The 23,800-nt window shown below is 37.0% G+C and overlaps 1 protein-coding gene across 4 annotated transcripts in view; it reads left to right on the top strand.

Moving 5' to 3' along the window:
• The first annotated feature begins 329 nt into the window (after nt 1-329).
• Nucleotides 330-23,800, top strand: part of LOC114248439 (thyroid transcription factor 1) — a 53,169-nt gene continuing 29,698 nt past the window's right edge. For 2 of the 4 annotated variants that reach the window (XM_089738454.1, XM_089738453.1), the window contains exons 1-3: nt 330-709; nt 9,631-9,702; nt 11,424-11,623. In XM_089738454.1, the coding sequence (XP_089594580.1) occupies nt 483-709; nt 9,631-9,702; nt 11,424-11,623 (499 nt within the window). In that variant the 5' untranslated portion in view covers nt 330-482. The remainder of the gene's footprint in view (nt 710-9,630; nt 9,703-11,423; nt 11,624-23,800) is intronic. The other 2 variants (XM_089738456.1, XM_089738455.1) reach the window with 1 other exon arrangement.

Below are 23,800 nucleotides of genomic sequence, written 5' to 3'. Positions count from 1 at the left end.
ACCTGAGAATACAAGGTCCGTTTGTACCTACACAATAGATATAGGCCTTCATAACACTTATATTTTATATATGTAAATATGTTATGCGTCGCATGTGTGACGTGGCTAGCGTGCAATATTTACCGATCAACAATTAACTCGAGTCCACTGTATTATTATTGAAACGACCTTACGGCTGTCTCCGGAGGCGATGCGGCGATGTTGACGAGTAGTCCACATGTTCACAGTTTCGCAATACAAATTCCGAAGCGACTGTCGAGGTGGGCCCCGGCCGCAGCGCGCTCCCGGCGCCCCTCCACGCGTGGAGGCGCACCCGCCGCCCTCCGGCTCCGACGTCGACCAATGGCAGACAGGACTCCGCCCCGGGGGGTAGGGCGGGGCCTGGGGCGTCGAGTGGCTGCGACCCGGCCGCCGTCGCCACTCTCGCCCCGAGAGCCACTAGAGGCTGAGCCGTCGAGTGGCATCGAGTGTCGGTCGGTCGGATGTCCGCGGAGGGCGGCGGCTACTCGCCGTGTCCGGCGGAGGCGCTGCCGGAACTGAGCGCTGCGGAGCTGGCGATGAGCCTGTCGCCGAAGTCGGCCTTGCTGCAGCAGAACCTCTCCCAGCTGCAGCTCCAGCACTCGACTCCGTTCTCCGTGACCGATATCCTGTCGCCGATAGAGGAGTACCGCAAGCTGGAGCTGGCGAACAACCCGCCGTCGCCGTACAGGTGCGTCGATCGATAGGGGGGGGCGGCCCTCCACCCGCTGATTTTTCGAGTGCCGAAGGTCCCGACGAGAGTGCTTGAGTCCGGCTCCTAGTCGAAGGATATAGTTCGGTGACGTTTGTTTGTGCAGGTATGTTGTGATTGCCGGTCAAGTGATGATGCCATGTGGATATGCGGTCGCTCATGTGCGGTACTCGACACCGGAGTTTCGAGATCGGTTTTTAAATTAATTTCGACTTGTCAAATTACGTTGTCGAATATGTCTATATTAAATTCACACAACTAAAAGCTACTACTAGTAAGTTTATAAAAGTAATGATTTTAAAATACCTAAATCGGGCAAGTGTTTACCAAATTAAAACATCGTATCACAGAACGGCTTAAGAAATAACTAAAATAGAAAATTATTTACGTATAACGAAACAAAACGATATTCGTAATTTAAATAACTATTCCGGTTTAATCCCGCCTTTTTTTTTTCATTTTTGATTAAGCCATGTTTGACATTTAGAATACTTTACAGTTTTCGTAGTCACGGACGACTAAGGCCGATTATGTCTACGTTTCTCGAAAATCGATAATGCTTATTCCGTAAATCGATAACGTATAAATAATATTCAACCGATTAAAATTTAAAAACAATAATATCGAAGACAACTATATTTTTATTAACCTTGAAGAAATCCTGAGTGGCTTTCCTCGTAGTTACGTAAGCGTAGGTACTTAACTACCTACACCAGTGCAAACATACTTAAAAAGTACAAATAACTTTAATTCGTTCATGGTCAATATATTTTTAAAGTGAACAAACATTTCACGAAATCGAACAAGTTTATATTCATAATATCGATGATTAATAAACGCTTTTTGATAATCAAATAAATTTAGCTACCGTATTGGTTTCAAATCAAAAACGTACGACTTTTAAAAAAAAAAATCATTAAATTTTTTAAGATATTTTAATTTAGTACAGTATTCATATTGAATGATTTTTTGTTTGGAATATAACCATTTTAAACTAATTTTAAAGTCAGATGGTAATATGGTCTTCATAGCGAGTGATCATCGATGCTCACCCAGATATAATCAAGTCAGGAGGTATTAATTTTTTTTACTGTCCTGTATACATAGGGCTCTATCGAACTATCAAAATGCGTTGCATTTTCAATAAGCATTTTCGTAAAATAATTTGTTGGAAGTTTTCATTAAAATTACGTGGCAACATTGTTTCAAGACGCAAAGTGCGAAACTCAGCCAAGGCGACAAACAATTAGGAACGCTAATTCAGATGATTAATTAAGAAACCGCTGTCCATAATAATAATAAAAAAAAAACTATTACATATACCGTGAGATAGTATTTTGTTAGTGACGTCCTATTGTTACTCAATGAATGTTTTATTTAAAAATCACTTTCAACCTAAAATAGGTAATGGTATAGTCTCATTTTAATTACGACAGTTAGGAAACGCTCGAAAATTTAAAGGAGTATTTACCCAGTTCCGAAATTAATGTCTACTTTGACAGCAGTGGCTAAACGTCAATCGAACAATTTAGTACCGTATCCAGACTTTGTTTTTTTTTTTAAATTTATGATAACGGGAAAATAAATCAATCGATGGTAAATAAAAACGTTGCAAACAGATTGTAAATTGTGTACGTCGTTTTACTTGATTCAAAATAATAATTCGATGTTTATATAATAATTGTAAATAGACATGCTTTAACAAAAACCGATTTCAAATAGAAAAAAAAAGATATTCCAAAACAAATTAATATACACTAAAAACAATAATCATCGAAATCGGTTGGCGTGGTATTGAGTTATTCATCTATTTGTCGCGCACGTACTTAATGCAAATTTAAGACTTATATGGTTTTCTCATGGATACCAACTAGACCAAATTGAAATGGGACCACACGGGAAGCGTTAGCTTTCTAATAAAAAAAGAATCATCAAAATCGATTCACCCAGTCAAAAGTTATGAGGTAACAAACATTAAAAAAAACATACAGTAGAATTGAGAACCTCCACCTTTTTTGAAGTTGGTTAAAAATGATAATAATAATTTTCATTCTATATTATTGGTTCAGTATACATATTTTATTTATACATAGATATTTATAAAATTGTTTTCCGTTTTGAACGATTCCTTGGTAGAGTATAAAGGACAAGGTCCAATCTCTGTTGTATTGCACCTTCAGAATTGAAGTGCTGAAGCTTATCTAATTTTTTTAAGAATACGTGTTTTATACTTTGTACGACTGATAAACATGTAGGTATAAAATCTATTCTATCAGTTTATCAAATGAAACAGCCTCTTTTAGACTAGAAAAGCACAAAGTACTCATTCCGTTTCTTTAAAATCAACCGCATACCTTAAAGTATTAAAATCGATTCTTCAATAACATTTTTGGTGCTTACTAAATAACAAGAATTTTTGAATTAAGCCAATTTAATTTTAAACATCCGATATGAGGTGTCTGCGTGGCCTTACTGAGTTCTCAAAACGAAAATACATTTTTCTATCACTCGTACAGGACAAATCATACGATTATATCTCGGAGTTTTCTTATTTATCAATTACTAGCTGACCCGGCAGACTTCGAAGTGCCTCAATCGATAAACAAAAGACTTAAACTTTTGTATAAAATAAACTTAAAACATACAAAAGGAATCCGTCCGACGGGAACACATCAAAGGAAAAACAAAATTATTATTTTTATTTCATTCCGAGCATTTTCATATTTATCTACCTTTTAAACCTTCTCTGGACTTCCACAAATAATTCAAGACCAAAATTAGCCAAATCGATCCAGCCGTTCTCGAGTTTTAGCGAGACTAACGAACAGCAGTTCATTTTTATATTTATACCAATAATAATGTATTGAAGTGATTTTTACGATCGTCATGATAATCGCCTTATCGTTGCCGTCGTTACGCAGGAGCCAGTCACCGTCGTCGCCCTAGACACGTACGTCCTTACGGATCCATTAGCTCTAACACTAGGAGCAGGCTTAGGGACCCCGGTAACCGTACTCGTTGAACTCGGCAAAGAGTTCGACGTGCAACCTAACCTAAACATCAGCCCGCTGAGTTTCTCGCCGGATCTTCTCAGCGGGTCGCGATTCCGATCCGGTAGTAGATTCATTCGCAAAGCAGCTACTCCTGTGTTATTAAGTCTCCTTTGGTGGCGCTTCGGTGGCTGTTAACAAATCCCACCCCTCCTGGCTGAGCCCTTGCTCGCCCACCTGTCCTGGTGAAACTGGAAAAGCCTTCGGGCCACAAGTAATCCTTCAATCATAAAAAAAAGCTTACGATTTAATGCCGAGTTTTTTTTAATTGTCATTATATCAGTTGGGACGTTTTGAATACAGTATTACTGTTTACAGTTTTCGTGGTCGTCCGTGACCGAGACCGAGAAATGTGAGATTACGCCGTCAAAGCAGTTTTGATTGTGTGTACGATTCGCGTAAAAAAGAAATAATTATAAATTTTTATTTAAGTAAAAACCATACATTTTGTTAGTATTACTTAGTTAGTAACTTAAAACATTACACATTAAAACTGACTCTACAAACGCTTACCGCAAAGACTATTTACTAGCAGTCCTTTGATTTTGAAATAACGTTCAGAAGATACATGGTAATGGTAAATATTCAGATGTCATAATATAAACAAGATTTTTCGATTATTATTTTTTCTTACGTATTCGCTGGTAACCTAAGAGACTATTCCAACTACGCCCAGACGGGTAGGTGAGCTCACGGGCTTAACCTGATAGAATTTGCTAACACTAGCCATAGCAAGAGCAGTGCCTCGCAGAATCTACCGCCGAATCGAATTCGCGACCCACTGAGAAGATCCGTCGAGAAACTCAGTGGATTGCGTCTATGGGATTTTTGGAAATTTACCAGACAGACGTTTTGTCCGAATTTAAGCACATTTTTTCTAGATCGTTCCTTTCACTATGCTTCTAGTGTACATTTCAATTATCTTTTCCTGAGAAACCCGGCGGTACTTACTACATAGTATAAAACAAAGTCGCTTTCTCTGTCCCTATACACCTATGTATGCTTAAATTTTTAAAACTACGCAACGGCTTTTGATGCGCTTTTTTTAATAGATAGAGTGAAGAGGAATGTTTATATGTATAATAACATCCATTAGGTAAATAGTGGAGAAATCAATAATAAATTACAGTTTCCGAAGCGAAGCGAGGGCGGGTCACTAGTAAAAAATAAAAGGAACAAATAGGTCAGTATGCTTTTTTTGTTCTACGTGTTTTTCTTAATCACACGGGCTTAACGAAAATAACTTGTCATTCACGGATGTAAGTTTATTGATCGGCTCGCCTAACTAAATAACTGTATTGAAATGCAAACAGACGTCATAGGTGTATTTTTGCGTCTAGATATTAATATTAAATTAGATCTTAATAAAAAATATTGCTGTCCAGTAAAAAAGTTTGACATAGACGCTTTGTTTTTTTTTAAATGTTCATATTTGTCCGACTAAAGTTTTAAGGAAAGAAACATCCTAAAACTACGTTGCTTGAAATTTTGAATAAGTAAAAAAACACATTATTAGGTACTTCGTATTATAACATAGGGAGTATTACTAATAATCATTCAATTAAAGTAGATTTTTAGGGTTCTAGCTTTCATAGTATTTTTTTAATAATTTTCATTAAAATAAAATTGATATTTTGTATACTAGTAATCCCGTTGAAAGCAGCCTTGTGAGGTGCTTGTTTCGTCCAGGCTGATCGAAAAATCTCAATGATCTCAATGATTAATTATGTAAATCAACTTACCTTAACAATTACACAAATCTGGCTTATATTGATGAGATTAGGTTTTTGTTAATTTTCGAACGCAAATTGTTTTAGAATTTCGTGAGACTATCGGTTTTGGTGGAGTCAGTCACTATTATCAAAATTATTATTTTTCTTCAAACGAGGCTCGCAGAGGGAGTACTAAGCGGTAGTAACTAATTTGTTAATCTGTGGCAACTTGATTGTGCGGCCGGCATTGGTGACGTCTGCCTACTACGAAAAAAAATATATATAAAAATGTAATAAAAAGGCGCCAGGAATAACAGGCAAATGTGGATTGAGATCCGATATGTGTGATTCTTGGCAAAGTTAAAAGTTTTCGTATAATAAAACTTTTTAAACACGAAAAATTACGTTTAAAACATAGAGGTCAGTGTTCACTCTCGAACCTGCTACCCTTTCAGATTCAGATGGAAATCAACGGCAACGCCAACTAAGATGACGTAGTTTTGTAATAAGTGATTTGTTCTTTTTTTTTTTCTCCTAAAAACACAAGCTAAGTGTTTGAGTAACCTCAAGTGGCTGTACAAGAGACACCTTCAACTTAAATTTACCAGTTTCGCTTGATAAATATAAAAAAAATTAGCATACGTGTAAATAAACTACACTACTTGCCTTCACTATTAAAAATACGTGAATACGTTACGAGTAAGGCCGGCCATTTTATACACATTTTAAGTAGTAGTAGTAGTTTTATTTTTCCAAATGTAAAGGCAATGAAATGAAATGAAGAATTTGAGATATTAATCAACTGGAATGAAATTAAATGAAATGAGATGAGATGATATGGGATGAAATATAATCAGTAAAATGGTGGTCGTTTACTGAGATTTTTTCAGTGGAATTTTTAGAGGATCTCAACGGCTTTGTTTCATTTTCCCACATTTGTGCACTTTCACAGATACTAAATAGTTAATAAAGCACCGTTATTACACATTTAAACCTGAAGAAACACTAAATAGACAAAATAAAACAAATCGCACAACTTGACACCTCGCGTTCCCGCCAAAAAGTCTCTACACATTTTAAATTGGAATTATATAATCTATGGGACTCGAGATTTTAATTATTTTTAAAGCAAAGGGATAATTTTTCAACTATTTGGTTTGTTCGCTCTGTCGACCGACGTTCCGTAAATTTAATTCTTATCGTTCTTGGATATTTACTTGTAGGTATTTATAAAAGTTTTCTAATAGATATCATTAATATATCGAGGGGTGAAAGACTATTTAATTTAAGCGCGACATTTTGCATAATGCGCGATATTTATCTTTATAACTAGCTGACCCGTCAAACTTCGTAGTGCTTCAATAGATAAATACACGACAAACAAAAGGAATCCGTCCAACGGGGGACACATCAAAGGGAAAACAAAATTGTTATTTTTATTTCATTCCGAGCATTTTCATATTTATCTACCTTTTAAACCTTCTCTGGACTTCCACAAATAATTCAAGACCAAAATTAGCCAAATCGGTCCAGCCGTTCTCGAGTTTTAGCGAGACTAACGAACAGCAATTCATTTTTATATATAGAGATTAAAGTTCCGTTTTATTTGCTATTAGCATCAACAATCCGATTTTTTTTGGTTTTTTTATTTTATTGCTTAGATGGGTGGACCAGCTCACAGCCCACCTTGTGTTAACGCATTACTGCTTCACGGCAGAAATAGGCAGGGCCGTGGTACCTACTCGCGCGGACTCATTAGAGGTCCTACCACCAGTAAGTACGTAAGAACTAGGTAAACGAATAGCAATAAAATTGTGAAATGAATTCAATACTCTAAAAATAGCCGACATAATTCTTAAATTATCGCACGAGCCGAGAGAGACTGAGTAGGTATTGAGCAATTTCCAATTAATTCACGTCTGTGTTAGGTTGTTGATGGTTGTATCTTCTTGCTATTTGCGGTAAACGTTTTTTTTTTTTTTATATAAGTCTGAGTAAACATCGTCACATAAGGACTCAATTTTCTCTAACTTAATAAGTAGGTGAGCTTACGGGGCTCAAACCTGACGACGTTGCTAACACTAACCCTACCAAGGGCAGTGCTTCGCAGAATCTACCACCCGATCGGAAACGCGTCGCACTGAGAAGATCCGGCGAGAACCTCAGTGGGCTGTGTCTGTGGGTTAATTCACTTGCCGAGCCCTTCGTCGAAAGTGATGGGCTCTACGAAAATGATGAACGGTACTTGAGGTACCTAAAAGCATCGTTAGTGGATCAGGAGGATCCGAAATGACGTGATATTCTTACGAGGAATCTGGCAAGTGGATGATACAAACATTATTCATGATGCCTTTCTCCAGTATTTATGCCATAGGCTAGATCGCTAGCTTTTGATAGTTGATAGGGATGGATACACAGATCATAGGTTTTTATGATCTGTGGATGGATAAGTCCGATCTATACAAATTGATTCTTCCGATTCTTCTTCTTTTTCTTCATCTTATCCCAGTAGGTGAGGTCGGCACAGCTAATTTTTCTCTTCCATTCTCTTCTAACAGCCGTCGTCTCAACGCTCACTCCTCTCTCTCTCGTATCTTCATTCGCACACTCCATCCATGTCTTCTTCAGCCAACATCTTCCCCCTCTACCTTGCACTACAATTTCCATACATCTCCTAGTCACATGCATCTTCTCTCTACGCATCACATGTCCATACTACGCTAACCGTGTCCGCTCTTTAATTTGTAGATTACCGGGGCGCTATTTTCACACTTCCTCTGATATACTCATTCTGAATCAAACTCATTCTTCTGATTGTAAAAACATTTCGATTCTTGATTAGTTTCTATAATAGTTGACTTGATTTGAGTTAGAATCAGTCACGAACCATTATTAATCTCATCGAGTTTTTCGCGCATTTAACGCAGACGTGCATTTAATTCGACTCGGTTTTATTTTGGTTTTTTTTTAATGATCTGGTCTTTTGAGCCAAATTCTCATCAATGTTTCATATAAATGAACAGAGGAATGAAATGAAATGATCCTCCTGGCTGAGCCTGTGTTCACCCACCTGCCTTGGTGAAACTAGAAAGGCCTCCAGGCCACCAGTAATCCTTCTATTTTTTTTTTATTTCAATAAAATGGCATTATAAATAACCTTTTGGTGAAGGTTGGGAATTTGTTAAGAGTTCAAAGGAATTTTGGGAATAGCCCAAAAAGCCACATTCAGCGATTGTGTTTTTATTCGCCCACTAATACTTAATAAATGTTTAAAAATCTATTGCACGTATGAGAAAAACACTAAAAATTTTATTTTATATTTCTAAAACGAACACCATAGTAATTTTGTATCGATTGGAATGCTATTGATTTCTCAAAATATCAAGGGATGGGTCTACGAGCTTTCAACGGTCCTATAGCTCATCGCTACTAATCATAGTACTCACCTAACCTATTACTATACAAACGAAATTTTAGTAGGTAATTTTTACTGGTAGGACGTCTTGTGAGTCCGCACGGGTAGGTTCCACCACCCTGCCTATTTCTGCCGTGAAGCAGTAACGCGTTGCGGTCTGAAAGGTGGGGCAGCCGTTGTAACTGTTTTAAACTGAGATCTTTGAACTCATATCTCAAGGTGGGTGGCGGCATTTTAGGCTCAGGTAACCACTTAATATCAGGTGGGCCGTAAGCTCGTCCAGACATCTAAGCAATAAATAAAAAATATTTGCCTAGATAATTAACTAATATCTCAAATAGGATATTCTAATAAATTTATAAAGCTCTCAGTCTCTTCTTACATTATGTATCTACTATACAAAGTATTACTGTTGATGCAGCGTAAATTTTCAGGCCCAAAATGAACAGCTATTTTAGGTAAAAGCTAGCTAGGTATTTGTGTTTTAAATCTAATTTCACGACGTACCTTCCAAATGAAACTCCAAAATGATATGATTAAAGCAAAAAACTAATCGAATCTTCAGAAAGTTTTATCTGATAAAGTTATACGAAAAACAAGATGGTTATCGTCAGTAAAGTTGTGTAACAATAATAAAAAAAAACAATGTTTTGGCGCGAATTTGTTAGATACATACACAAAAAGAATTTTAGAATTTTTAAAAACTGAATGTTTCGTTCGCAGGGCACATCGGACAGCCTATGACGTGAAGGCGACCGATGATTTCATAGATTATGCCCAGCTATCAGTAGACAGGTAGGCAAATATAAAATTAACAACAAAAACAATTCAATTTTAACGTAAAGCTAACAAGCTATGATCAAATTAAAATTCCCTCGTAATAATTTAATTACGAAGCTCGGGTAGAATGTTTATTGTGGAGCCCTGACTGAGCTCTTTTTGTAATGAAAAAAAAAAAGAATTCTCTGTCTGTGAATAAAACGTATTGCTCTTCTATAGATATTTATTTTCTTATTAGGGCAGACAACTTTGTTCTTTAAATTTATCGATTGATATCGAGAAATTAATATCGATTAGTTGTACTTTAAAATCTGTGCATTTTATAAAAAACATGTTATAAATATTTAGCTTAATTAAAATTGTGTAGCAATTTTAATGTTAGTTAGTTGGTAGTTAATTGGTTAATTGAATTTAAAGAATAATAATTACTGAACTAAAAGCCAAAGCGTTTTCGCGCTAAATTCTCCCGCTCTGTCAAAACTCAATTTGTCAAACCAAACACAGTAATGTCGGCGTTAGGGATGTACATACTTTCGTTAAAATTACAAATTTAAGCTTTAAACCACAGTTTATAAGGTTGAATTTTGTATTTACGAAGCTTTTGATGAAGGGCAGGAGATTAAATTGTGTAAATAGGGATTAGGTAGCTAAGCCAAGTATTGTTTGAATGGTTTGGCGCCTGCCGAATGACATTGCAGTACTGCGTGTGGTAGATTTGGGTCAAAAACAGTTTTGTGAGAAAATTATCTGTGGTATTGTATTTATAATCTGATTACCTACTAGTAGTTCGAAGATAAGCCGGGTACACTATTGCTGTGATTATTTTAATTCTTGATGCAAATATTTTTATACACCGGATTCACTCTTCCTAAATAATTTTTTCGGTGGCGAGGCAATGGAATGGTCTTGTCTATTGTTTGTATCGGTACCATTAACTTATCTACCGGTGTCCTTAACTGAAAAAAGTTATTAATTACCTTTTGAATTTTTGATTTTTCGATGTGATATCGGATATTCAATCAGCTTAAATCATTATTCTTCTATTTTTTGTAACTGATTATGTTTATTATTTTATTTTAAACTAGCTGACCCGGCAGACTTCGTAGTGCCTCAATCGATAAATAAAAGACCTAAACTTTTGTATAAAATAAACATAAAACAAACAGAGGAATCGGTCCGACGGGAGACACATCAATGGAAAAACAAAATTGTTATTTTTATTTAATTCTAGCATTTTCATATTTATCTACCTCTTAAACCTTCTTTGGACTTCCACAAATAATTCAAGACCAAAATTAGCTAAATCGGCTCAACCGTCCTCGAGTTTTAGCGAGACTAACGAACAGCAATTCATTTTTATATATAGAGATTAAATTGCAATTGCTTTGCTTTCTTCTTCTCTTGTCCTTATCTCACGTTACGTGGAGTTGGCGCAGCATGTTCTCTTATAATGCTGCATAGGGATTTGGCATGAGTTTGACGACCTCATATCAACCCTCGGGAATACTATCGTAGGCATAAGGCGGTAGGCAGAGGAAAGCCCTTAGTCACCTTTATATAGAGTATTCAATAGGTATTATTCTATAGATTAGTCTATAGATTATTAGTTATTTCCATGTATAATATTTTGAATATATTTACTTGCCTGAAGTAGACCAAGCATAAAGAAAATTGTAAGCTTAGTTATGTTCTGTGGTTAACATTATCTTGTATCTAATAGAGTGTTTTGTTTCCAGGTCGAATTCTTCAGGCAGCAGTATTAATTCTCCCCTCGGTCCCGCCGCATCCTGCGGGATGACGGCGAACCCTTACGCGGTGCCCCTGTATGGGGGCGCCCCGGTCCAGGGCTACGGGTGTGCGCCCACGGACCTGCCCCACTACGGAGACATGCGAGGGGCTGGCTGGTATCCAGCTTCCAACGACCCCAGGTTTGCCAGTGAGTCGGCGAATTCGTATTTTTCTAATATGCTTTTCAGTGTATTTTCTTTGAGTCACAAAGCACTTGTGAACTGTAAGGATGAAATGCACAAATACACTATCTCATAAACTTTGCAAACAAGCCCAAGATCTATCTAGTATTGAGAGGCTACTGGAGTCAATGTGTACCGTAGCGCCTATGTTGCTGTCCATCTTGAGAAACAAGATCTAAACATCAATTACATTATATTGCTATGTATTTATCAGAGTCCATAGACAAGAACGGAATGAATGCCAGCTTCGGGCATAAATATCGCTTTAGGACAATTTTTTTTTATTGCTTACATGGGTGGACGAGCTCACAGCCCACCTGGTGTAAGTAAAGGGGTTACTGGAGCCCATAGACATCTACAATGTAAATGCGCCACCCACCTTGAGATATAAGTTCTAAGGTCTCAATATAGTTACAACGGCTGCCCCACCCTTCAAACCGAAACGCATTACTGCTTCACGGCAGAAATAGGCATGGTGGTGGTACCTACCCGTGCGGACTGACAAGAGGTCCTACCTAAGTAAAAATGCGGCTGTTGCATGTTTTGCGTTTTCGATAATAAAGTGTAATGTTATAAAACGTATCAGCTTTGGAATGAGTAGGTACAAGATTTAAACCCAATACAACATTATAGCAATATAGATAGCATAACAATATACATAGCATTAAAATTATACAGCATAACAATATAGATAGCATTAAAATTGTTAGATTCCAGCATAATATTTTTATTAGTCAACAAACAAAATCATAATTTTCTTCATTATTCACGAGCTGAAAACGTAATCAAAACTATTTTTACGATTTAAATGTGGTTACAGATGTTTACATTAAATTATTAGTACAAAAGTACAAACAGGAATAATAAACGGGAAAAAATCACGCACGGTCATCCAACCCTCAATTAAGATTCCCTATATTATACGAAGCAGAGATGACATACATACTTAAATACGTTTAAATATATACATACATATATAGATAATACAAAACCAGATAAAGAGCAAACAAACTTGTTCATCTTACACGATTGTTTGCCTGATGTGGGAATCGAACCCACGACCCTCAGCGTAACAGTCAGAGTCGCTAACTACTGCACCACCGAGTCAGTAAACTTTAAAATCCAACTACAAAACGTCACGGTATCCATTTCGTTTTTTTTTTGCGTCAACAAGATGGCGGATCTGGAAGCGTTGGCGCGAAACCTGATATTTGGCAATATCAGCTCACAAGTGCGCGGTCCGGTTACTGAGCTAATATACTGTTACCCGATATTTTAGAGGGGAGAATTGTTACACCTAATTACCGTATTTGTTTATTAAAGTAGCACGAAAGTGGGTACTGCTCCAAAACATGACTGCATTAATTGTTACTTTTTAATTTTTATACTTTAACTACATTGCGGAAGTATATTTGCGTTGTTTTACTTTTTGTTTTATAGCGTGTAGGTATATTTAATATACGAACTACTATTTTTGAATGTAAATCTAAAATACCTTTGTGAAATTGAATAGGTATCTAGTAAATTTTATACAAGGAAAGAAACAATGACCATAAAAAAATTCTGTCGACGTTTCTTCATTTAATAACACAGTATTTATATTTTTATGCAACCTTAAAAATAGGCAACTTTTTTTGGATTTCAAAAAAATTATAAACCGTCAATATTTTTTTTATTATTCATTGTTACTATTGGAATAATGAAGCCGTACTGAACACTGCCATTTATACGTAACAACATCAATTTAGTTCCGATTCTCGATAGGACAATGATAGGTATTATCGCATTGCGGTAGGCAGCGGCTTGACTGCGATAGGCAGCGGCTTGGTTGCGGTAGGCAGCGGCTTGACTGCGGTAGGCAGCGGCTTGGTTGCGGTAGGCAGCGGCTTGACTGCGGTAGGCAGCGGCTTGGCTCTGCCCCTGGCATTGCTGAAGTCCATGGGCGACGGTAACCACTCACCATCAGATGGGCCGTATGCTCGTCTGTCTACAAGGGCAATAAAAAAAAAGGTATAACTACCAAAATTTATTACTCATTAACGCAAATAACCTAATTGATATGATTTTCATAGCAAAAAAAATAGCTTTTTTTATTTCATAAGATTGGCTTATTGCTAAAAAATTAGATGTATCCGAAATCGTGAATACTTACAGAAGACTAAGGATATTGAAATAAAAATCCATAGTCTCTCGAAACCTTAAATCACATTTAAGACGCGATTCGCAGGGTTCTAGTCATAAAATACCAAGCTAATATTAATACTATTATAGTTACGTATTTACATACTTCATCTACTTTAAACAAAGATAGTTGACATCCTTAGTAAGCCGTGTGACGTGGGAGGTCTTTGTAAATATCATGCATCTACAAGTCTTTTGTGCATTTTGCGTGATCTCTACAACTTATATTCTCTACAAGGTTAAGAAAAATAGATTAATTTCATATTTAGATCTCCTTATTTTTTATAAGTTGTTTTTATCAAATTGTCATTTTAATTCAGTTTCTATCGTATAGAAATCTCTGCTGGTTTGGGAACTTCGCAGCATATTAGCTTAAGGTAGCTCTATTTATAAATTAAATTATTATTTAAAGATTACTTAATTTAATGAAAATAAAAATTAGGTGTATTTGTGGCGTTATACTCTATGGCCATGGCAGATTCTAAGGATATCCCTTTGCTGGAAATGTCTAAAAGAGTTTATGGACGTGTCCAAAGTAGGTATTGCCAATTATTCCCATTTCGTGGGCCGGATCTAAGCTTAGTAGCCTAAGTACCTATATTGTATTATGCATTTATGTGTATGCTCACATATGGGCTAACTGCTGCCACCCGTGAGCACTCATAGCACACTCTGTGTAGTTACGCATGATATTCTGTAAACTTACTTAATATTAGATTTCGGAATTTTTGCCTATGTTTGCCGCCCGGGTCGCTGTTCCAACTGCATACAAATTTCTCATAACTTTTCTACTTAATTAACGAGAACGTTAAAAAACTCGCACTAAGTACTCTGACGTTTAAATAAAAGTAATTTTCACTATTTCTGCTCCTTCAATTAAGAAGAATATTATATCGTATATGTGAACTCCCATATCAGTGTCGCGTCGTATTCTCCTTCGAAATTGTGCTGCTTGGGACTTGGGACAATCTTTTACAATTAATTACTATTCTAATTTATGTCTCGACGGTGAAGATGCTTATCGGTCTTTATAAAATGTAAAGGATTACGAATCGAGTCCGATCGTCGTGAATGCTAGCGGGCGGCAAGACAAAGTGACGCTAAGTCTGTTTGCGCGCGCCTCACAATAAAACTGTCTCGAATTGCAACCAGCTTCAAAGTAAACACCATTAGCCGTCGTATGAAAAAAACATCGAACACGCTGCCAGCGAGACTCCTCCGCCCTCCGTTTCAAAGAACGAATTATTAAAAAGACGTGACGTTTCCTTTTGTCTGATACTAGCGAAATTGTAAATTGTGTGCGTAAAATCAAAACCGTTAAATTTATTAATACCCGTAATTACTGATCATTGAACTTTCTGTGGTATAGAAAGCCTACGAGGGTAGGTACCGGTGTTTCTGTCACGAAACAGTCATATGTTCCAGTTTGAAGGACGAGGCAGCAGCTATTCAAAACAATTGAGACTGCGTTATTATATCTCAAGATGTATGGGCTTCTGTAACTATTTCATAGCTCACACCAGATAACCAGGAATTCGTTGACCCGTCAATGGAATACAAAATAGAATTAAGCATCGCAGTAATTTTCGACTGCAAGAATATCCTCAAGAGTGCCTTTAAATCCTTCTTCCGGACCGAAATAAGTTGCTTATTGATGTATGCTTACGCTTACAAATCGCCAAGTAAAAGTTTTTTTACTAAAACACTACCAAATTCAAATTACGTATAGTATAATTCGAATAGGGTAATAAAGAAGTGTATTTTTTTTTGTTGGGCAGGCGGCTTACTGCTTATTTGATGCGGGTCACCGGAGCCCATAGGTATGAGCGTGTAATATGCCCACCTTGAGACTATAGGTAGGCGGTAAGCAGCGACTTGGTTCTGCCTCTGGCATTGCTGAAGTCCATGGGCGACGGTAACCACTCACCATCAGGTGGGCCGTATACTCGTTTGCCTACAAGGGTTTTTTTTTTAAATAGAGTATCAGGTGAAAGTTGCAGTGGCATCGGATGCAATTGGACTGTAATGTGTAATTGCGCGTCTACCTTCTTTGTTCTATGACAGTAACATGATCTTAAAAGTGATTTAATTGTAAATGCAGGTGGAGCTCTATATGACACACACTTAGTGCATCAAATTGTTTTATTACATTGTTATTTCGATCTGGGTTACTTATACCATCGACTACACGATTTCTAGTTAGGTTATAAAGATAACTCGTCGATTCATAATAGCGTATTTAAAAAAACACATAAACTAAAATAAAACATTTATATTACTCAAATAAAGTAAAAGTTTATATTATATAATTATCTAGATTTGTTTTATTTTTGTATCGTTACCTTCAGAAATCATTTGCACAAGCAAACCAATTATTTTATGTTTGATTGCGTGATTAGTTGAGAGAAGGTAGCGTTTGAAAGCGAAAGTCCAAATACTAGTACAGAGGTTAATTAAATAGAAAGATGGCCGCCAATTGAGCGGTAAATTGCGCGTGACGTAATCGTTTGCCCGTGTAGAGAGCCGCTGAAACAATAATAATAACAAACAGTTACGTATTTTTAATAAACATTAAAATATTTATAGGTTTTATTACGTTAACAGACAACATTGAAAAACGGTAAATATCCGGAATCGTGATAGGATAAGGTAGGAACATTTCGTTTGTAAAAAATGCAACAAAGGCATAGTTGTTGGATAGTGGTAGATTTTCAAAATAAGCTGTAGTATTGCTATAAAAAGTTCAGGTGACCAAGGATCACCTTGTCTCACTCCTAAGTTGAATGTTCGCTCCCCGTTATTTTGACTTTGACTCCTCCCAGTTTGACTCTGCTGAAATTTCCAAATGAGCGTAGTTACCCGTCGCTTGCGATGAAGGGCTCGACGAGTAAATTAACCCATAGACACAGCCCACTGAGTTTCCTGCCGGATCTCCTCAGTGGGTCACGATTCCGATCCGATGAGATTCTGCGAAGCACTGCTCCTGCTAGGGCCAGTGTTAGCAACACTCCGGTTTGAGTTCCATGAGCTCACCTACACGTCAAGGAGAAGCTGAAATAGCTTCTCAAGGCTATCAATGCTAGGTAGGAAAATAAAATGAGGAAAATGAGCGTAAGGGCAGGGTTAAATTCAAAGTACCTACAGTTTATTACAAATCGAAAATTGTATTTTGTTAATATTTTATTTATTGTACGCAAAGTAAAGCAATTCTGCAGTTAAGTGCAGGTAATGCCTTACTGATCGCAAGCATTTTTCGTCTCAAATCTTAGTGAAACAGTCACTGCATTATTTAACCTAAATATTTGGTATCGCCTGCCTTATTAGTAAACCACATTCTTTGCATACACCCTACAGTATTGTGAACAACTTGACATTGCCAATTTCTTACATAATTACGTAAACACAATTGTCATTAAAGCAAACCAAATGCTTAACAGAATAATAGTTGGCAAAGAAATTAACCAACAAATGATAGAGCCATCGGAAGGCACGCTTCCGCGAAGTTAAGCATCACTAAATACGGGATTAAAACGGTAAACTCAAGCCGAGTGCTGTCGGAGTATAAACAACACGTATCTGGTACCGTCCACCGAATTTGTACAAACAAACAAAAAAATATTATAAGTAAAGTACGCAGCCCTGAGGCACGCCGGCCCGGTACCTGTAGGAGTCGTGTTCGCAGAGACAAAATAAGCAATTCCATTCGATGGGTCCCTTGTTTGTCCACCACTAGAGACTTGGCTGGGTAAACATTAGGCCTCACGTCAGCAAATACCGCCCGATCGGTGAAGTCCATACCTCCACAGATTATACACTCATATTTTTACGGCCATCTAAAATTGTCTATGGTAATTCGGAACGCGTTAATGTGGATAAATTTGAAGTATTTACTACGCGTCTTGTTACTTTGGTAATTATTCGTTCGAGTGCTTTGTAAATATATCGCTGCTTGTTTTTTTATTGTTGAGAAAAACATTATTCGTGGTTTTTGTGTTATCCTTGCTGGAGGTTGATTGTTCGTTAAGAAAGCGATAGATCCTCATTATTAAAACTGTATAAGTACTAAACAGTTTCTTAGCAGTCTAAGCTAGTATACGCCATTTGGGTCGTTTAATATCTCCTGTTTTCAATAAATCGACATCACGAGTTCCGCTGATGTGTTATAATAACCAATTTTGTCTTATGAGATAAAACGCGCTTAACATTGATATTGTCTACGTCAGTCAGGATAACATTTAGTAAAGACTTATTTAGTGTTAATTGGATCTCGTTGACACAACGTGATTGTCATACCGATCCATTTTGAAACTTCAGAAGTCAGTTGCATAGAGTAAATCTTTTGACTGAAGCACGGGATTGCTCCGCGGTCATAATAGGGAGGACGTCATCTACTAATAGAGGTGGGGCTCTGTCGTTTTGGGTCGACACTACAGCTAGAGTTGTGTCGTGTCGGTATCGAAAAAGAGTAATATCCTATCCCATCCACTTCTCCCTAGGGTGTTGTAAGAGGCGACTGAGAAATTATCCAAAGAATGGGCAGTAGCGTTCTTCCAGTATCCTAACAGCACACTGAGATCGTTAACCCGCATGCCAAGCTTTTTTTTTCTACCTATGCTGATAGCTTTGAGAGGCTACATCAGCTTCTCATTGACATGTAGGTGAGCTCACGGGTTTCAAACCCGGTGTGCTGCTAACGCTGGCCCTAGCAAGAGCAGTGCTTCGGATAATCTGCCACTGGAACGGAAACGCGACCCACTGTGAAGATCCGGCGAGAAACTCAGTGGGCTGTGTCTATGGGTTAATTCACTCGTCATGCATCGCGATTATGGTAATACGGGGTTATTCAATACATACAATAATAACATAGCTTCCGGGAGACCTAGGTCCAGCAGTGGATTTCTGTAGGCTGAAAGATAGAAGAAGAGAGAAGACAACACAATAAATATGTTTTTCTTTTAAATCGGAAGTACAGTACAGATGATGTAACTAAAGATGTGCTTGTGAAAGGTTTTAAAGTATGCTAAAATAACATGTAAATAAAATATTAGATAGCTTACATTTTACAAACGAAGTATAGAGCTTGTATACATTTATAGTATTGCTATATTGAATGCAACCGCAATGTTTAGAGAATGGAACAAACGTGAAACTTGTTTATTTAGAATGCTGGTTTTTGATTGCAAAGCAAGATTTGAAGTTGTTACGTCATTAAAGAGATGATTTGTCGAATTTCGTATCGTATATATATCGTATAGTAAAGCTATCATTTTATTATAATGATACAATCAATTCTTAAATGGAACTGAAGTTAATTACAACGAATCCAAGAAGGTTCGGCTCAATTTCAATTTAAAGATAAGTGCCGCCATAGATTTTCAATTTAAGGCTAAAGCAGTGTTGCTATACATCAAAAGGAATTTGCCACACGGTCAGCATGGCAGAATTAAAATTGCCACCGGGAAAAAATAAGTGTGCGACACTTGGCGGGGGCGCGGGCTAATGCGCCGAGTGGACACGTCAGCCGCAGACGCGCTCGCAGTTTATCTTCCTTTGGTGTGACGGCACACGACGAAACTAGTGTTTGCTGTTTCATTTGGACCGAGCGTCGAGTCGCATAGTCAGGGCGGGAATCACGTTTGGTTATCTAGTTTGTTTTCGCGCGCTTTGTACGATTTTGTGCGACTCTAGAAGCACATATCTCATGTCTATCTTAATACGTTAAACTATTGCGTTAATACGATAAAAAACTAACCGGAATCAATAGAATGATATGCCACTCTCAGTAAAGAAATTCATAACTTCCCTAAGGATATATCAGATCCTATTGGATCCTTCATTAGTCGCCTTTAGCTCCAAACTAGGAGCAGGCTTAGGGACTCTAGTAATCGTACTCGTCGCACTCGACAAAGAGTTTGACATACAACGTAATGTACGGATCAGCCCGCTGAGTTTCTGGCCGGATCTTCTCAGTGGGACGCGATACCCATCCGATAGTAGATTCATTCGCGAAACGATTGCTCATGAGTTGTTAGGGCTCCTGCGGAGGCGCTCGGGTAGCTGTCCTGGTGAAACTGGAAAGGCCTCTGTGCCACCAGTAAATAAATAATAAATAAATAAATAAATAAATATTTACTAACAATCACGCCACGTTAACTGGTCCCGTGATAAGTTCGTAAAGAACTTGTGTTACAGGTACCAGATAACGGATATAAATGTAAGATTTCTATTATACACATACATATATTTAATATACATCCATAACCCTGGAAAAGACATTTATATTTATCATACAAATATCTTCCCTTGGCGGGATTCGAACCCGCGACCCCCTTGTGTAGTGACCATGTCACTTACCACTACACCAGGCGGCCGTTCAATAAGCCTTCCTTCTCCAAAAAAATATGTATGCCACAATTTTTAGTATTTTTTTTTAAATAATTGGCATAAAATTCTAATCTAAAGGTCGTCACTCCAAGACAAAACGTGAAACCATGAATACATGTTAATATTTTTACAAAACCTGAATGTAACTTTGCTTTAAATCGTATTTAGGTTGTTTTATTTAACAAAAACAGCTCCAGCTGTCCCGTCTAACTGCAATCGAAGCACGTCGTTTTCCGATCAACTGCGCCAGATACATTCGGTACAATGTTTTCACAGGCCATCCAAGGGGAGACGCACAATACCTCTATTATGCCCCTGTGTTTATTCACGCACAATTTGCGCGCCAGTTTATTTTGTATTGGCAACACTCGCAGTTGGGGCGATGGGTATTGATAACGATTTTAATGTGATTATCATACGTTATAATTCCGGGAAATTAAAATGCAATGAAATTTAATCTTTTGTTGTAGGTTTAATGCAAAACTTTTTTTAGGGTTAAGTGGTTGTTAGTTGTTATTTAGTTGGGCTAGCGGTACGCCCGTCGAGCGGCGGAGCCCATACACCTCAATATGGTTGCCGTTGTCCACTGTCAACTGCTATACGTTTTGTATTTTTTACTGCCGGCTCTATCAATCTACATATATTGTGTTGATGTTACAAAGTACGATCTAAAATATACTTAGAATGTTCAAGTTTCGATATAACGTCTATTTTTTAGTTGTGACAACATTTTTTATAGGTTATCTGTACTAACTTGAATTTAATATGGTTAGAAAAAGTGGAAATCAAGATTCAAACAAAGATTCAAGCAGGAACTTTGGCAATTTCCGAAAAAAATGACCGTAGTTTTATTATCGAAAATTCATGATGTAGATAACTTTTGTAAGTAATATAAAAAATTTACATGGTGGAAATTTTTATGATTTTCTTCAGAATACATAAATGAAATTAAATATTAATAAAGTAACAAAATAAGCTCTGTGACCACACTAGCTATATAAAAAAATTATATATATATGAGTTTGATAAGATCTGAATCGGTTTCTGATATTAATAACTTACTAAATTGAAGTTACGCTAACTCCATAAATAACATTGTGATCAGCGACACATAAATGTATTTTTGTGTATGTTTGTTGTATTTCAAAGTACCTACTATTATTTACTCTGCACTACCTTTGGTTCATTAATAGGATGCCTTAGGCAGTAAGTCCGCCAATGTAAATAAATTTCAATGTAAATATGAAGTGCAAATAAATAAATAAATGAATAATCAATCAACACGCGCAGACTATCGCCATCGTTTATTTGTGGCTCGGTATTGTATTAAATTATTTTATTTCCAAATGCCGTTTTAAAATATCGTCGCTGTCGTTGTCAAACCAAAATCTGCTATGTGCAAAAACTCTATTTTGAATTAACGAGTAAAAATATTTTCGAATAAAATTTTATATGAAAGTGAATTTTTAAGAACTCTAACAAATGAAAGCTATAGATAAATATTAAAGCTATAGACACATAACAGTATTTTTTTATATGGTAGATAGGCCTGTGAACTATACGAAAAGGCGAAAAGTAAAAATCTCAAAAAAAAAAGTGCACGTAGCAAATTTTGGTTTGACAACGACGATATATTATTACCTATCGACGATATATTATCTACTCCTAAAAATTATATGATAATAACAATGTGCGTAAATGATATCTGACAAACTTTATTTTACATTTTTAATCTGCAATTCACAGTAAATCGTAGTCGTAGTCCGCACAGTAGTCTGTGAATATTAACCAGAGCTGTAGGATAATCTGTGGAAACAAGAACTTGTTAGAGTTCAATTATTCTAAAATTTCAATTATACAAGTTTTGGTCAGCGAGGCTGTCAACTGCACGGCGTGGTCTGGTCCCTCTGACCCAGCCCCCGCTGTCCCCTCGCTGGCCCCCTTTTTGGGTAATTTCACGCCAATCGCGTGGTCATCAAACGCACTCCTAGCGGAGGGTCGAGTGAACTTATTGGGCAATTATTTTTTGGGGTTTGTTTTAGTTAACCGACTTAGTTATTGTTTAGTAATTTATCGTGATGAATAGAGGCTTAATAGCGTTTTTAATAGAATCGTTTCGTAAATTTTCAATTTTCGTTTAGCTCACACAAAAATTACTTATCGTTTTTGTATTTATAAGGTTGTTTAAACATTTTTGAGCATTTGGAGTTGGCATTATCAATCGGTGATCGATATTTTATTACAACAAACTAGTATCGAATTTAAATGAAGTAAAAATAAGAATTCACATTTAAACCGACATTCTTGTAATAAATGGAAAACTATTTTTACGGTTTAAGCACGCATTTTTCTATTTTTCACGCTAGGGGTCGTTTCGCGACCTTACTTAAACTTAAAAAAATATTATTTCTAATAAACATATTCTCTAGTATTCGCTTACTTATTTTAAACAAACAAAAAACGGACTACCAAAAAAATCTGTAGGCGTATTATTTAATTTTCGTGACGTAACATAAAGTTTCTGTTTAATGTTCACAATAAATTTATAAATGCTAATAATAATGTAGTTATAGGAGTGGGGGTCGACTGAGAGCTGCGGATGTCGCATATATAATGTGACGTAGGGGTGACAGGGTCATTTAGACGTATTCAAGATACCGTAAAGTTCAGTCAACAAGAGGAAAATATAGTTACGTAAGCGATTTACGATTTCCGCGTAGACGGCGCCAAGCGGTAATCAAAAAGTCATTAATATTGTTTTTATTGCACGTTTAGGCAGACGCGCATACAGCGTACCTGATGGTGAGTGGTTACCGTCGCTCATGGACGTCAGCAATGCCAGGGGCAGAGCCAAGACGATGCCTACCGTAACCTGATAGTAATGTTTTCCGTTAACTTCTCGCTCTAACAATGATTTTTTTTTGCTTTGTTCAAAGCATCTAGGAGTTGTTAGTATGTTGATAGGATCCTTCCCGATCCACTAACGGTGCTTTTAGGTACCTCAAGCACCGGTCATCGTTCTCGTCGCACCCGTCGCTTGCGACGAAGGGCTCGACGAGTAAATTAACCCACAGACACAGCCCACTGAGTTTCTCGCCGGATCTTCTCAGTGGGTCGCATTTCCGATCCGGTGGTAGATTCTGCGAAGCACGGCTCTTGCTAGAGTTCGTGTTAGTAACGTCGTCAGGTTTGAGCCCCGTGAGCTCACCTACTACTTAAAGTTACGCTGAAATAGCCTCTCAAGGCTATTAGCTTAGATAGCAAAAAAGGTAGGACTGTTATCGTGCCACCAGTTAGATTTTAGATGTTAGTTGAGTACTAAGAAAACAAATAATAATATCGAAAAAAAATCTCTTTAAGCCCGGCATAAGTCATGACGATCGAACACAATCTTAATAAAGAAATTAGTCTACAATTACACACGGGTCATGTTAGTGCAAAATAGACACATAATTCATCGAATTATCTGTTCGATTACTTGATACGAATGCGTAGTCATTTTGGTCCATGCTTGAAATGTTAAGGACAGTAGTCATATTGTAACTATTCTTAGACTAAACAATCGTTATAAAAGATTA

This window comes from Bombyx mandarina, chromosome 25 (genome assembly GCF_030267445.1).
Source record: "Bombyx mandarina strain Sakado chromosome 25, ASM3026744v2".
NCBI classification, from domain to species: Eukaryota; Metazoa; Arthropoda; class Insecta; order Lepidoptera; family Bombycidae; genus Bombyx; species Bombyx mandarina.
Note: the sequence above shows the minus strand (reverse complement) of the source record. Positions and strands in the feature narration are given on the sequence as shown.